Below are 15,996 nucleotides of genomic sequence, written 5' to 3'. Positions count from 1 at the left end.
ACGAATTTTAAGAGCACTACCCATACGAAGAACAGGATGATCCTGCACAAGAGCCTTCCATTAATATTCCCACTTAATTTGTCTCTGACCTTCGTATGATGCTTAATGACTACTAACAGTGATTTCCAAAGGCAAACTCTGCTCCGCAACAACCACCTACACAGGAGGTTCCCATTGTCATTCCTGCACCGCAGATTGCACCTCTGATGCCAAAAAACAAAAATGTTCCACCACTTTTGGTATAAGGTAGTGATGACCAGCAGCTAGACGAAGAGGAGCTGCAGTTGGACCTGGATGTCCATGATGAGTGGGAGGATTATGTGGCTCCTATTCTGCCCTCGCCTACTCCACCAATAGCCGACTCTCCACCTGCAGAAATCAGTGGTTTCCACGATCTCTTTGAAAGTGCTTCAAGGCGCTTCAACTTCCCTATGTCTGCCAAGCAGACAGAGTGTTGTTGTATGATTTCAAACCTTCTAGGCAATGCTCCACTCATGCCATAACCATTGTGACTACTTATAGCAAGAGAGCCAAAAGTTAATGAAGACGCCAGCCTCTATTCCTCTGGTGGTAGCAAAACTAGATAAAAAGTACAAGGCACCTGAAGACTCTTCTTAGTGCCTTATTGATCATCCTCGGCCTGACTCAGTTCTCATGCAGGCTTCTCAAAGAAGATCTAAAATCCCTTCTTCTCCATGTGCAGCTCCACCTGACAAGAAAGGGCTCCGTCTGGACAACATCGGCAAAAGGTTTTCCGCAGTAGCAGCCATTAGGGCCTTCAACGCTATGGCCGTCCTCAGGAGATATGACCAACAGATGTGGTCCGACATCTCTTTTTAGTTGGAGTACCTTCCAGAGGACAAGAAGAAGGAGACAAGGGATATTCTATCAGAGGGGGAGAGAGCCTCTTCCAAGATTATTGATGTGGCTCCAGACATTTCATTGACCGTCTTCAGGCAGATGGCGGGTGCGGCGGTACTGAGACGGCAGGGGTGGCTAAAGGCTACAACATTCCACCCTGAGATTCAGGGCAAGGTGTGGGATATGCCATTCAACAGTGAATTCCTTTTTGCCAAACACATAGATGACGTGCTGTAGATGATGAAGTCAGACACGGAAACAGCAAAATCGCTGATGATTCTGCAGCAAAATATGTTTTCTTCTTTTCGGGAAAGAGGTAGAGATCCATATCTCTTGCGACCTCAACTCCAGCAAAATTTTCAACCCTGTTACCAGCAGTGTATTTGATCATAGCACTCTACACAGCCTTTTGGACAAACCTCGACAACAGGCTATCCTAGAGCATTGGCACGCCCAGCGTCAGGAGGAAGAGTTTATGATGCCAGTAAGAGCCAATGAGGATTCACAGGCACTTGCTACTGTAGTCCCACTTCAATTCAGCCCTGCTTGCTCCAAATTCTTCAATCAACAGAAGCTCAAAGCTTCCAACAAATGGGTGTTAGATGTTTTCTGCCATGGTCACACCCTGAAATTTGTTCAGCAGCTCCCAGATTTTGCTCTGTGAACAACTTCTTATCATCATCTGGCAGTTCTCAAGAGGGAATTCAGATTGCTCCCCTACAAGCAGGCAATCAAAGAAGTGCTGTGCAGTCAGCACAATCTTGGTTTCTACTCTAATTTCTTTTTAATATAGAAGAAAACTGAACAATGGAGGCAAATAATATTTCCATATTCTCATACATCCATCATCGACGTTTTCTCAGGTTCGAGGTGGCAGGGTTCCATTACCAATTCAAAGTACTGCCCTTCTGGTTAAAGCTGGCACTAAAAGTCTTCATCAAGTGCTTTGAGCCAGTGGCGGCTTATCTCCGGCGATAGGGTCACCAGGTATTCCCATACCTGGACGACTGGTTGTACAAGGCTCCATCCAAGCCGCCATAAGATCTAGGGACGCCTTTGTTTGGTTCTTATGCTCCCTAGATCTCAAACTCAATGGGAAAGTTCTCTAATTCCTTCCAGGTCGCTAGAGTGTTCCTACAAGCAACTCTGGACACCACGCTTTCAAAAGCCTTCCACACAAACAAAAGAATTTTACGCCTCCAGAGCAGGGACTGCTTCTTCCCTTGGGTGGAGAAGTGTCGCCCCACTGCTTTCTCACAGTGCGAGAAGTAGAAACATAAATGGGTAAAACTACTATTTTATGTTACTGCTTCTCGCACTGCAAGAAAGCAGAAGTGTTTGGTTGGGGGCAGGCGGGTGGGGATGCTAGTCTAGGGCAGGGGAGGAGTGGCTTGTCCACTGCTGAGGGCGCTGATTGTTTTGTCAGCCCTCTGGGGCTGATCAAACAAGTAATGCACACTCTGCCTTTTCTCAATGTAGTCTGCATGCATCCTACATGGAGAAAATGGCCTCCCCATAGGCGCCTGGCTGGTCAGCGTCCCAACCAATCACAAAGCAGCCATTGGATCATTGTGATTGGCTTAGAGGAGAGGAGGGAAGCTGCCTGCTTCCTGTTGCAGGCAGGAGAGGAGCAGGGATGACGCCGGACCAGGCTGGCGAAGGTAAGTTCACTTTTTCATTTTTTATTTTAAATTAAACCACCCGCGTGTGACCCTGTCCTTGGGTGACCCACCACATCCCCCCACCAGTAAATCATGCCTGGCACAATTGCTCCAGAGCACAGTGCACTCCCTATCCACATAAAAATTAGTTTCAGTAAGGACATACAAATCAGTGCTATGCATGATGTCATCCTGCGTCCTGCTGATCCTACACCGTAGCAGCTCGAAATCTTGGGGCTCATTCCAAGTCATTGTTTCAGTCACACCTGAGATGACTTCAGAGAAGTCCTGGTGGGCAGTCAAGGACAACCTTTCTCAAGGTAAATCACTCCTTACGACAAAAACAAAGCTGGTTATGAAGTTGGACACTTCCAAGGGCGGGAGGGGAGCCCTCCTACAGGAGCTACAGATTTACGGAAAGTGGTCAGCTCAAGAAGTGCAGTGTCACATAAATCTGAGCTGAAAGCAGGTTTTAACTCTCTCAATACTGCTCAGCAGATCTGGGAATGGCTAGTAGCCCAGAGATATCAATACAAGTTGAACATTTACTAAGAGTCCACAATGAATGGGCCGACTCTCATAGCGGAGACACCAATCAGTGTCACGAGTGGAAGCTAAATGAGGATCAGCTGCGAAGGGTTTTTCCGCTGTTGGGGGTTTCCAACCCTAGATCTGTTCTCTACGTCTCTCAACACAAATTGCAGGTTCTACTCCAGTAGATTTCCTCAGCCAGGCTCTCTAGAAAACTCCTTCCATTACTCTTGGGAGGGAACGTATGCTTATGCATTCCCTCCGTTTCCTCTCTTTCCAAAGGTTCTGCAAAAGATCAAACAGGAGTCCTGCTGCATCATCCTTATTGCCCCAGGTTGGGCGCGGCAGTACTGGCTCACAGAGCTATATCGACTGTCAGAGTCCTCTCCAATCCTGTTCAAGCCAAAGGAGAAGCTCTTCTCCATGAACCAGGGCCAAGTGGTTCATCCACAAATTCACAAGCTTCACTCGTCTGCTTAACTTCTCATCACACTGAATTTGGAGCACTAGCAATTTTTGAAGAATGTCAAACAATATTTCAGAAAGCCTGAGCTCTTTCTACGATGAAGTGCTGCTCGGCCAAATGGAAACTATTTTGTTCATGATGTGTCGAACATTCTTATGATCCTCTCTCAATGCCTCCTGAGGATGTTTTGCCCTATCTCTTGTCTCTTGCCAAATCTGGCCTGGTACATACATCCATCAAGATGCTCTTAGCAGCATTATCCAGATACAGACAATGTTCTGGTCACTTTCCTTGTGGTCGAATAAGTTTATGAATGGTCTCTTTAGGGCTTACCCACAGACAAGATCTCCTCCAGTACTATGGCAACTAAACTTTGTCCTGTCACAGCTTATGAGGTCTCCCTTCGAATTAATACACAAATGCAATTTAAAATATCTTTTGTGGAATGTTGCTTACCTGTTAGCCATCACGTTGGCTAGATGCATTAGTGAAATCCAGACCTTTACTGCAACTCAGCCTTACCTCTGGTTTAAACAAGACGGAGTAATTCTTCGTACCAATCCTTCTTTCATTTCAAAGGTACCTTCAACGATTCATCTCAATTAATCAGTGATTTTGCCCACCTTCTTTCCTGCTCAATCTTCACCAGCTGAAATAGCCCTCCATGCACTGGACATTAAATGCTTTTTAAAGTTCTACTTGCAAAGGACTCAGTCTTCTGAAAATCTATTCAGTTGCTCATCACCTTCTCTACCGCCAGGAGGGGTCCGCCTTCGATGCGGGCATCAATTGCTCGCTGGGTATCATCATCTATACTCTTCGGTCATAAGTGGACAGGACGCCCTCTAGCTTCCAAGGTCACAATTCATTCCACGTGCAAGGTGGCAGCTTCCTCAGCCCTGTTTGCCGGAGTGTCCTTACCTGACATCTGCAGGGCAGTGATATGGATGAACGTCCATACCTTCACCAAAGCATTACTGCCTGGATACATGGCAGAAGATAGATCAAGTTGTTGAACAAGCTGCTCTGCAACATCTGGTTTGAACTTCTTGGTGTCTATTTTTTCCTACACAATTACTTTTTGATCAGTGATTGAAACCTTGCGAATACCTTCCATCTTTGGTGTCCGTCGTCGGGGCCCCCAACCCTGCAGGGCTACCATGGCTAACGGGGACAGGTCATCAAAACAACAAACACAGGTGCTACAGCCCAGTTCCAGACTTCACAAAGCATTTATTTAAATTTTGCAGGCTGCATCTACGTGAACTCCTGACATGTTTCGGCATGAGTGCCTTAATCATAGGAAATACGAATTCACAAACCACAGGTGATTATACATTCTCAGTCACGTGACCTACGATCAAAACTACATGTCCCATATTGCTTTCAGACTGCAAGACAATGTCCGTCATGCCTGATGGTGCTCTGCTCTTGCAGTACTATTTAATAATGGCTGGATCGCAAATATGGTAGGTCAGGATATTGTAAATGTTTAAAATTCATATTCTGCTCAGTGAAAACCATGTTCACCAAATGTTGCAATAAGATATATTAAAGAGTCTGGTCCTTACCAAGATGAGGTTGTTGCCTTTCTTGTTGCCCTTTACCACCTCCGTCGTAGGTCACGTGACTATTTGTATATAATGCCTTGCACTCTATGACTATTATTTATTTTTTCTACTTTGGGTCGCATAGTGGGATAGTTCACCTTATCTGCCGCCCAGTATTGATATGTTATGGATTCATATGTGGCCCACCCTCCTCCCCTTTCAGGTTCACCCTCTATACCTCTATTGCTCCTCTAATTGTACTTGTGCTCTCAATCTGAGGTATGGTGGCCGTGCAGGGGAAAGAGACTCCATGGTCTATGCTCTGATTGGCTGAAGTTTGGACGTTTTAAAACAATGATAATAGGTTGCTAAAGGCTATTGAATTTCAATGCCAATTGCTTGTTAAGCTTTAATACTGCTATTTTACTGTTACTGTGGGACTCCCACCGTGCCGACTGGGAAGATTCAAGCATGTGAATCTGTAAAAGATATTAATACTGGAGAACCACACTGTAGAGGTAAGTAACTTATTTTCTCCAGGTGAAAATGCAGCTTAAGGTTCTTTAGTGCAGTGTTTACTTTTTCACATGAAAGAAACAAATCATGTAGTCTACATAACCCTGAAAATGCAGCGTTAGCTTCTTTTCTGCAGTGTCTTTACTTCTTTTACATCAAAATGCAGCATAAGGTTCTCTAGCACTGAATTATTAAGAAAATGACTCATCTAGTTTACTTAATCCTGGAAATTAATAGGATGAGCTTGCACCACTTTTAGCACTAGCCTCTATTTAAAACTGAACCAAACTGTGTTGACTCGTGGTTTGTGCGCAAAATTGGCACTAACTCCAAGCTAGTGGCAACTGCAAGTGCAAACACATTAAAATGCAAAATGACACATTCAAAACTGTTCACAAGAAGCACTTTCTATTATATTGCTCCAGAAAGCACGTGGTGTAAATTATATTTTTATGACTCAGTAACTAAAGATTTTCAGCCTTCTGGAGCACGAGGAAAGCTTAATGAAGATGTATTTTCATTTTGAGTATTTCTTAAGGTGATGCCTTTTTTTTACCAAATCTTCTTTGGCAGATTTACGTGGGCTGTGGATTTATAAACTTGACAATAACATTGCAACAGTGAACTACAGGCTGAAGTGTCTAGAATGGTACAACACACAGGAAGCTCCCACTTCTTGGAACAGCAACCTCTTGATGTGTCCTTGTTCGCTTCAACAAGGAAGATTAGATTTCCGCTTCCGAAGCACCAGAGCAGGTAAGGAGCGGTTGGGTAAATCCTTCGATGCAGTTATCCTGTGCTGGGCAATTTCAGCCATGAACACAAGTTGGGTCAAATTGCAGGTTGGAAATTCACAGCATAACTGAGCATATTGATGTAGTAAAGGAAGAAGTTGGCACATGCACTACAGAGTCTGTACAGTAAGGAGAAATGGCACATGCTACACAAAAATGCTACAGGAAGACAATGTTGTTCAGTGCACACTACTGCTAAAGTAGACTGTGGTCTATGCAGATATGCTATGGGAACGTGTGCACAGAGCTATCATGCTGCTCAAACAAAAAGTAGTGTTCCTTTCATACTTGGCAGAAACCCCAGAAATCAGGGTGGTGATCTCCCTAAGGCAGACTGTAAGGAAAAGTTTAATACATTTAAAAAAAAAAAAGTATGTTAAATGTTTAAGTTAACTTATTGTATATGCTTATTTTACATGTAGAGCAATGTATACATTTAAATTAAATTTAAATTTAAAAACTCACCTAACGTAAAAGATTGATATTTTTCATTATGATTAAAACATGATTCAATGCGTTGTAAAGAATTACTGAAAGTTATTTAATTATGTTCAATAAATATGAATGTTAAATTATTTGTTAAATTTGAAATGGGTTAATACAATAGTTTAAATTAAAAAATAATTTTATTTATAGACAATTTTCACATTATATCAAATGCATAAATATTCTTAAATAGTTGAAATGTAATTAATTTTATTATTCGTTCCTCAGGGGTGCTATGTTCAGTCCCTACCTCCATTGTTTTGTAAGGGAAGGTGTTGTAGCTCTAGCCATGTGTGGTGCTGGACTTATTCCAACTCTCAGCTGAAGTACATTTAGAACTGTTTTGGGTGCTGTTTGGCATAGTGACTGTAGAAGGATGGTGTGTTTGAATAAGATTGGGCGTACTCTTTTCGGGGCGGGTACGAGTTCCTCTCTCATCTCCTCCTTAGCCTTCCCTAAAACCCCTCCGCCTTCCTTAAATCCTCCACTTTAGTCGGAAATACTCCTCATCCTCTGACCATTCCCTTGGGTCCCTCCTACATTTACTGTTCAAATGATTACGTACGTTTGCAATGGTCTTCGTACAGCAATAATAGGAGAGGCAGGGGTATAGACCTCCACCCTTAGGTATTTGACACTCATTTTGTAGTATGTTAGTAGTGCTATTGTAGTATTACTAAATGTACTACAACATGAAGTTTGTAAATGGGTCCCCAAGTAATTTGGTTTATAATGTAAATGTAAGCTTGTGTTAGCCAATGTTAACCGTTCAAAGAAGTCTAGCCTAGCACTTCCTTCAGTACTTCACTCATTGCTTGCAGGGGTGTGTCACTGATGACAAAGTTTCACAGGATGCACAGGCATTGTCATCACAAGGGTTTTATGACATTACAATGCATGCTTTTACCCCGCATTACAGTACAATGCAAGAAGTTACAACGACTTGCTGTCGGGGTGCGCTGGAGTTTGGAATAGTGTAATTTACTATTCCAACTCCAGTCTGCGCAACAGTAGGAAAGTTGTTGGAGATAAATCGAACACCTTCTACCCCCCTACAGGAAGCCATTTTGTTGTAATGACATGCGGGGTAAAATCAAGAGTTGTAATGCATGTGTTGTAACGGTTGCTTCCCCATCACGAGGTGTCCACGTCCATTTCTCTCCTCATTCAGCACATGACAGGATGGAAATCAGTTAGGTAGGTGGGTGTGACTCTGCACAAACTAACTGCTAGAAAAAAATTGTCTTTCATGTTATGTGCATCACAAACACAATATTCTTTCCAGGTCTATCCAACACCGAAGAGATGCTACGCAGCACATTGCCCAACAACTACAGTTCTGGTGTGCGCTGTTCATACACACCAAGCGGTCTACTGATTGCTGGGTATCAGGAACGCGTTTGGATATTCTCCCGTAATGCATCTGTTGATGGTAAGCATGGCTTTTATTTGCTGTTAATATCTGTTCCATCAAAACACTGTTATGAGTCTGTAGGGTGTTCTTTACTGAAACAGTTGTCTCCACCACCAACATTCATAGGCTCTTGTTCAAATGCCACACTTTCAGAGATTACTGAAATTGAGAAATGTACCATGTTCATTACATTTCGTTGACTGAGTACTTTACATAATGTCCTGGGAGCCTCTGTGGTTTAACAATATGTCTTGTTCTTTAGAGCAAGGTGCATAGTAAAATTCCAGTTTGTACAGAAGTTCTCTATTTATAAAATTATAGAGTTATTCATTGACCAGACCAGCTTATATGGTTTTGCAGTGTGCATCAGTACCACAAATGGGGTGCATGATGGGTGAAAATTCTCTTTGCATTGAGTAATCCAATTATAAAAAATACTTTGCTCCTTGTACTCTGTTGTTTAGCAGAGATGGCACCTGCCCCAGATGTGAGATGTGCAGTGGAGTTTATAGGAGAATTCACTCCTCAAGAACTCTTAACATTCTTGATGGACAAAACAAAAAGTTAATGTAATGAACAGAAGATTACATTCCTTTCTTTGGAACTGTTTAGAATGCATACATTTCCTATTTGATCTTCCAGTGACAAACTCTACTTTTTGTGGGAGATCTTGAAAATAAGGCCTAATTTGGTTCAGTCCTGCCAAAGGATTTCGTTAAATTACTAACCTCACCTCCAAAGCAAATTTAATCACCCTCCAGGAGTCAAGTCATTTCCTTGTAGGGGATTTACATTTATAGTCACAAGCACTAAATAGTCCCGCTTATGTGCAGGGACCCCATAGCACGTATTCACAATATATCTACTAAAGTGTAGATGTTCTCCTTTCTTCAGAAAGGCCTGCCGAGACACTTTGGCAAGAGAGACCGGGAGAAGATTCACCTTCATGGTACTGATGATCGAAGAAGACATCCAACATAATCTGAAGGTGGAACCTCAGGGAGAGTAGAGCGTCTGACCTCTAACAGGGCCCTGACATATGTCTCTGGAGGGCATGCCAGGATGAAGATGGCATAAAAACACCATCAGTCCTGGTCGATCTGAAGAGGATTGACATCGAGGAGAGGTACGGTGCCAACCTGTTCGCCATCTATCCATAGTTCAATGTCTAGGAAGCGTCGCAGGTCAGCCTCAAGGCAAGGGGTGTAGATTTTGATAACACCATTGATGCGCATTCCTCGTTTGACTTCAAGTAGCCTATCAACTGCATAGGCCACCATGTTGCTTGCTGCCGAGATCCCAATCAAATTTGAGGCATCGCCCAAGATCAAGATAGAGGCCCATTCCAACGACCACGTGCCAAAGATGATCACAGTCAACAAGCAGATGGACATCTAGGCATCAAGACCGGTTGACATTGAGAACTTTCTGGGCATCCCCAAGACGCTTGAGGCAAGAAGGAAGAGGAGACATATCTATTCCTCCCCAGACTCGGAGTATTAAAGAACATGTTCTCCTCCATCAGCACTCTCTCTGCCTCCTCCAACATCTCTTCCTCCACATCCAACTCCTCCACCAACACCACTGATGCCATTTGCTCCCACACCGAGGCCCACATCTTGGCATAGATGGTGCCACCATTCTAGGTACCACTGTTACAGCTCAGGCACTCATCTCCATCATCTAGGTACTCCCGTCATTATCCCCATTCCCGATGGTCTTGGACCTGACACACGACGGAGACATAATCCACTGCTACTGGACGATATTGGATGATATCATTACTTTTCAAGAGGTCTTGGTGAGGGAAGCAGCAAAACTTAATATTGCAATGTCAACACCAACACTAACAACATCAATAATCTTTAAACCCTTCAATATAGGTCAACATCAATACCTTTGCTGCAACTATTGTCAGGACTATTCGAACCAGCTATCAACCTCTTCTTGACACCAGCCTCTACCAAGACATCTCCGTTCAGGCTTCAGAAAAAATACCGCTCTCCGGAGCAGGGTCCTGCCTTTTTCCGTACTGACCCAACACCAGACTCTGTCATTGTAGGAGCGGCAAAGAAAAACCATGCCACTAATCCCACTTCAGCAGTTCTTCTGGATAAGGAGAGTCAGCGGTCAGATTCTGTGGGTCTGAAGGTTTGCAATAAGGCAGAAACCACGATTAAATAAGGTAAAATCCACAATTAAAGTGGCATTGCAGCCTGCATGGACAAAAGCAGAGTGTGCATCACTGGTTTGGGGGGCACCTGAGGGCCGACCAAACAGTCTTTGCACACTCAGTAGTGGGCACACCACTCCTCCCCTGCCCTGCCTACAGAGCACCCCCGCCCACCCACCCGCAACCAAACATACAATGGTAATAATTTAAATATATCACCATTTTATGTTTCTGCTTCTCGCAATACGAGAAAGCAATGGGGTGATGCTTGTCAGCCCTGGTTATGACAGGGCTCTGTGGAAATCCATCTAGCAGTTTGCTCAACCTCTCCCACGAGACAAACAGGAAGACTTTTTTGGAACTCCTCAATGAAGGATTACTGGTTTCCAATCAAATATTTTGTGCTGCAGCAGATTCTTTCCTACTAGCGCCACATGAGTACTGCCACGGTATCGCTCTCAGAAGACACTCTTGGCTTCACCTTACCTCCCTCAAGCAGAAGATATTAAGACTTCCATTCTTCGGTGCTTCTCTGTTTGGAAGCCACACCAATGATGAGATGGTATGAATGAAAGCAGAAATGGAGACTCTGAAGGCAGCTGGCCTAGAGAGTCCCAGAGAGCAAATAAAATCATTTTGGGCCCGATGTACGACCCTGTTTTGCACTCACAAACAGGAGATTGGTCAATTTGCAACTGCAAAAAAGGGTAATGGCATGTACAAATGCTTTTTTGCGAGTTACTGACTCGCGTAATAGCGCTTGCGACTCTCGCTATTAGGAAAGGGTGTCCCTTCATAATAGCGAAACTCACTGCCATTTACTATTGTTTTGCAACCGCAATTATGGCTGAAAAACATTCCCAGGAACCACTGCCTGCCCTTAAAAATTGAAACTGATTTTTTTTTTTTTAAATGCATCCCATTTTCCTTTTAAGGAAAACGGGCTGCATTAAAAAAACTGCTTTATACTGCTTTATATGTTGGTCTGCTGACCCCAACAGGCCACCATCCATGTGAGTGCTAGCCATTCCCAATGCGGTAGCAAATTGCGCTTGCCTCATGAATATTGATGAGGCATGTAATTTGGGATCCTATTTGCAATTGCAAACAGTGTCTGAGACACTGTTGTACATTGCATTTTGCGAGACACAAATTGCGAGTCGCAAAATGCAAGCATTGTTTATCTGTTCCTCTGTCCCCACCAACACCATTACTATTCACAGAGTGTTCAAACCCCTCAGTGGAGAAGCGAACAGGGTGCTCCACATCAACATCACTATCCACCTTACCAACCATACCAAAGGAAACAGACATTGGGAAGATCCGCTCAGCATCCCGCTCAATTTTAGAATTGTTACTTCCCCCTCTTTTGTTACCCACTCCGGTGGGGGGAAACCTATCTTGTTATCTGGCAGAGTGGCAAAACATTACAAAAAACACCTGGTTCTGAATATTTTATAAAATCTATGTTGTCTCAGGTTCACCAGTCCTCCACCGCTCATCCCTCCGAAACCGACCAGTTTCTAACTGCCGCTGTTATGGTTGAAGAACAATATTCTCAAACAAAAGCAAGCGGTGGAACCCATTCCTCACCAGCAATGAGGTACAGGCATTTATTCCAGGCTCTCTGGTGAAAAAGAAAGACAAGAACAAATTCAGACATATACTCGACCTCAAATCAGCCAACCAGTTGATTTGGTGGGAAAAGTTCTGGATGCTGCCATTACACCAGATCTATCTCCAATTACACCAGGTTCGTAGTGGGGACAAACCACTGTCAGTGCCAGGTACTTTAATTTTGCCTCAAGTCAGCACCCAGAACATTCTCGAAGTGCATGACAGTAGTGGCTCCCTATCTCAGGAAACACAAAATATTTATTTACTAATACCTAGTTGATTGGCTAACCAAGGCTTCAAAGTCTAAGGAAGCTCAGCTTCACTACAACTAGACTTGTGGTCTCCTTCAAAGGTTAGGTCTTCATGTCTGAAGGCGTTTTGCCTGTCATTCAGATCCCACTCCCTTTGTGTTCAGATGGACAATTCAACCACCATGTACCACCTGAATAAGTAGGGAGGGACGAGATCCAAACCCCTCTCACACAAGGCCCAAACAATATGGAAATGGAGCATAGCAAGGGATCTAACAGTCACAACAACTCACCTTCCGGGTGTGTAAGATGCACATGCAGACTCTTAGCAGGCTACAACAAGACAACCATGAGTGCGTCTTACATGGCGAATTGGTACACATCTTTTAACTGTGGGGCACCCCAACCATTGACTTGTCTGCCACGGCGGAAAACGAAAAATGCCATAGCTTCACCTCATGGTACTTCCAGCCAGGGACACTGGAGAATGGCAAGGAGTGAAATTAAACGTACAATCACAATTTTAAACACTCCAAAGGCTGGAAAAAATTCCCACCTGAGCTGCTTGCCAGGTGGGGTGAAGCGCTATAACCACAACTAATAGTATGTGGTTGTATGTATACACCGTAATATAGAGGTGTCACAATTTTCACAATAATGAAGCAGTAGTTATTCCACTTTTTTGATCCTGACGAAAGCATTGGAAGTATTCCACTTACATGCTGAAACATGTTGACCATCCACCACAGATATTCTGTTAAATCTGTATCTGCACTTTTTTAGCCCTGGGAGACTAGGTGACACAATTAAAATTCATATTTTCATCTAGTGTTTCCAATTTTATATTCGCCACGTTCACTCTTTTCTTTGACACTACTAATTTTTCAGTAGCCACAGAACCTCTAAGTTAATTTACTTTTGCACCCCCTCATTAACACACTATCATTTACATCACAACAGGTCACAATAACATTTACTGACCTTTCCTTTTCCATCTCCTGGGCAAGGAGTACCCAAATGATGTAAACGAGGGCGGTACAGAGTGGCTATCTGATGGGAATTTTTTCCAGCCTTTGGAGTGTTTAAAATTGTGATCATACGTTTAATTTCACTCCTTGTCGTTTTTCACTAATCTTTTATGTATGGTGTAAGTTCTTGCTGCCGCAGTAGAGTTTCATGTTTTGTCTGTTGACCTCTAGGTACTCTATGTGTAAATGGTAATTCTAAGTGGGGCACGTACTTAGTTGGGGTCATTAAACTTGGAAATTGGACCCTCCATCAAAAATGTTTGTGTAACACTGGAGAATGCCCGATAGATCAAGTGGTCCAGCAGATTTCTTTACTCTTTCCCACTGATTTCCCTGTTTCCATCAGTCTTCATCAAGCTGTCCCACCCGAGGGCCATAATATTCCTAATAGCTCCGGAGTGGCCACATCAATTGTGGCTCACGGACCTCCTTCATCGGTCCATCCATCCACATCTCAAGCTGCCATTCGGACCAGACCTGCTAATGAGGTTCGGAGGCCAGATGGTACACCGCAATATCTCCTATTTGAATTTGGTGGCATGGCTCTGGAGCAAATACAATACAGACACTTAAATCTACCGCAGGACCATATGGACTTCCATATAGAGGGTAAGGAGATAGGCACCCATTTCGTATCTGCCTTCAAGTGAAAGAGAGTTTGCATTTGGTGTATCTCTAAGAACATGGACTCGGGAGATGCTTTCTTCCATACTTACTCCATCTGGCAAAATCTATCTTGCAATTCTCTTCTCTAAAAGTTCACCTGGCAGCCCTTACTGCCTACAGAAAATTTCCTTTACTAACCTCTTTTTTCAAACTCCCCATCATCAAGAATTTTCTAGAAGGGTTGAGGAAGGTTTTCCCTCACTGGCATCTGTCACCTCCCTGGGAGCTTAACATTGTGCTCTCTCATCTTATCCAGCCTCCCTGTGAGCATATTCACAGAGACGCCATACCTTTCTTGGAAGATAGTTTTCCTTGTAGTGAAAACATCAGTTCACAGGGTTAGCGAGATCCAAGCGCTTTGTTCGCATGAACCATCCACAGTCTTCCACTCTAATAAAGTGGTTATGAGGACTCATCCGAAATGCCTCCCTAAGGTTATTTTGGACTTCCATGTTAACCAGATCATAGCTTTACCTACATTCTTTCAGAATCCATCCAGCTGAAAGAACTCTTCATTCCCTGATGTGAGAAGAGTTTTGAATTTCTATCTCGATAAGAAATGAGACAATCGCAGATTGAAGAAATTGTTTATCAGCTATGGTCCGGCCCGTAGGGATTTAGCCACTCCCAAACAACCCTTCTCCCGATGGATAGATTCCTGAATCCTTTTGTGCTATCAGAAAGCTAACAAAACATTATCAGCTAAACATAAAGCGCACTCCACTAGTGGTAAAGCGGCTACAGCTGCTTTATTGAGAAATATCCCTATTCTAGATATTTGCAAAGCAGCCCCCTGGAGATCTGACCATACATTTACCAAGCATTACTGTATGGACTCTGATGCTAGAGTGGACGCTCAAGTAGGACAGGCCTCGCTCAGACATCTGTTGCTTAAAATTCTGCCTTAGTTTACTCTCCGTATTCTCCACTGCTTTAGGTAGGGATAGGCTTGCTACTCAATTCAGTGCTTATGACTATAAATGGAAATCCCTTACCAGAGAATGAATAGTTTCTTACCTGTAACTCCAGTTCTCTCGAGGGGGGGAAATCCCATTATAATCATAGGCAACCCTCCCTCCTCTCTGAGAGAGTGCACAGAAGTAACCAGAGAACCTATATATCATCACACAGTGCCTCAATGAGAACTGAAGCAACTGCCTCCTGCTCAGCATGATGGGATACTGGTGGCCCCTGGGTTCGAATAGGCACAGTCTATGTTTAACCCATATAATGACAGACTATGGGGCTACACTGTCCTGCTCTCCTTCACCTCTATGCTCTACCTAAAATGGGTTTGTGAAAGTTATTTATGCTGTTCTACTAAAATATCATGAAATTATACATATAGTTCTCTTCCAGGGGATCCTCATCAAAGTCATAAGCATTAGAATATTCCCGCCCATGAGTGGACCCCGTAAACATTATATTATATGTGCCCCACATATATATATATATATATATATATATATATATATATATATATATATATATATATATATATATATATATATATATATATGTATATATATATATATATATATAAGCAATTGCAGCCTAATAAACACCAGAACTGAATTATGCTGTAAAGAATTTCCATAAACCATGAACAAACATGCATTATAAACATGAAAAACAGTTTTGATTTAGAACTGTTTTAATGCTCAGAAAGCAGTGGAAATTCTCATGAAACACTGAAAGCATAGGAAGCTCCCAGGCTGCATTGCAAAACTACAGTCTAAAAAGACTAAAAAGCTAACCTGCATCAACATGCAGTAAACTGACACTGTGCCTTTAAGGCACCCATGACCCCCAGCTTCCCATCATGCCTCAGGGGTGACAGTTAGGTCAGTTGTTCTTTCCCGCTCCTTCAGGAAGGACCCTGGTAACTCAGCTCCACTCTTTTCTGGCTTTTTGTCAGAAAATTCCTTCATTATTCTGATTTTTTTTGGATGAGGATACCCCTGGAAGAGAACTAGGATTAC

General features: G+C 43.1%; 1 protein-coding gene across 1 annotated transcript in view; it reads left to right on the top strand.

Annotated features, from left to right (window-relative positions):
• The window catches only part of LOC147684201 (uncharacterized), a 522,357-nt gene that overhangs the window by 365,733 nt on the left and 140,628 nt on the right, over positions 1-15,996 (top strand). The window contains exons 39-40 of the mRNA XM_086942611.1: positions 6,159-6,341; positions 8,151-8,297. Coding sequence (XP_086798737.1) covers positions 6,159-6,341; positions 8,151-8,297 — 330 coding nt within the window. The remainder of the gene's footprint in view (positions 1-6,158; positions 6,342-8,150; positions 8,298-15,996) is intronic.

This window comes from Lissotriton vulgaris, chromosome 11 (genome assembly GCF_964263255.1).
Source record: "Lissotriton vulgaris chromosome 11, aLisVul1.2, whole genome shotgun sequence".
NCBI lineage: Eukaryota > Metazoa > Chordata > Amphibia > Caudata > Salamandridae > Lissotriton > Lissotriton vulgaris.
Note: the sequence above shows the minus strand (reverse complement) of the source record. Positions and strands in the feature narration are given on the sequence as shown.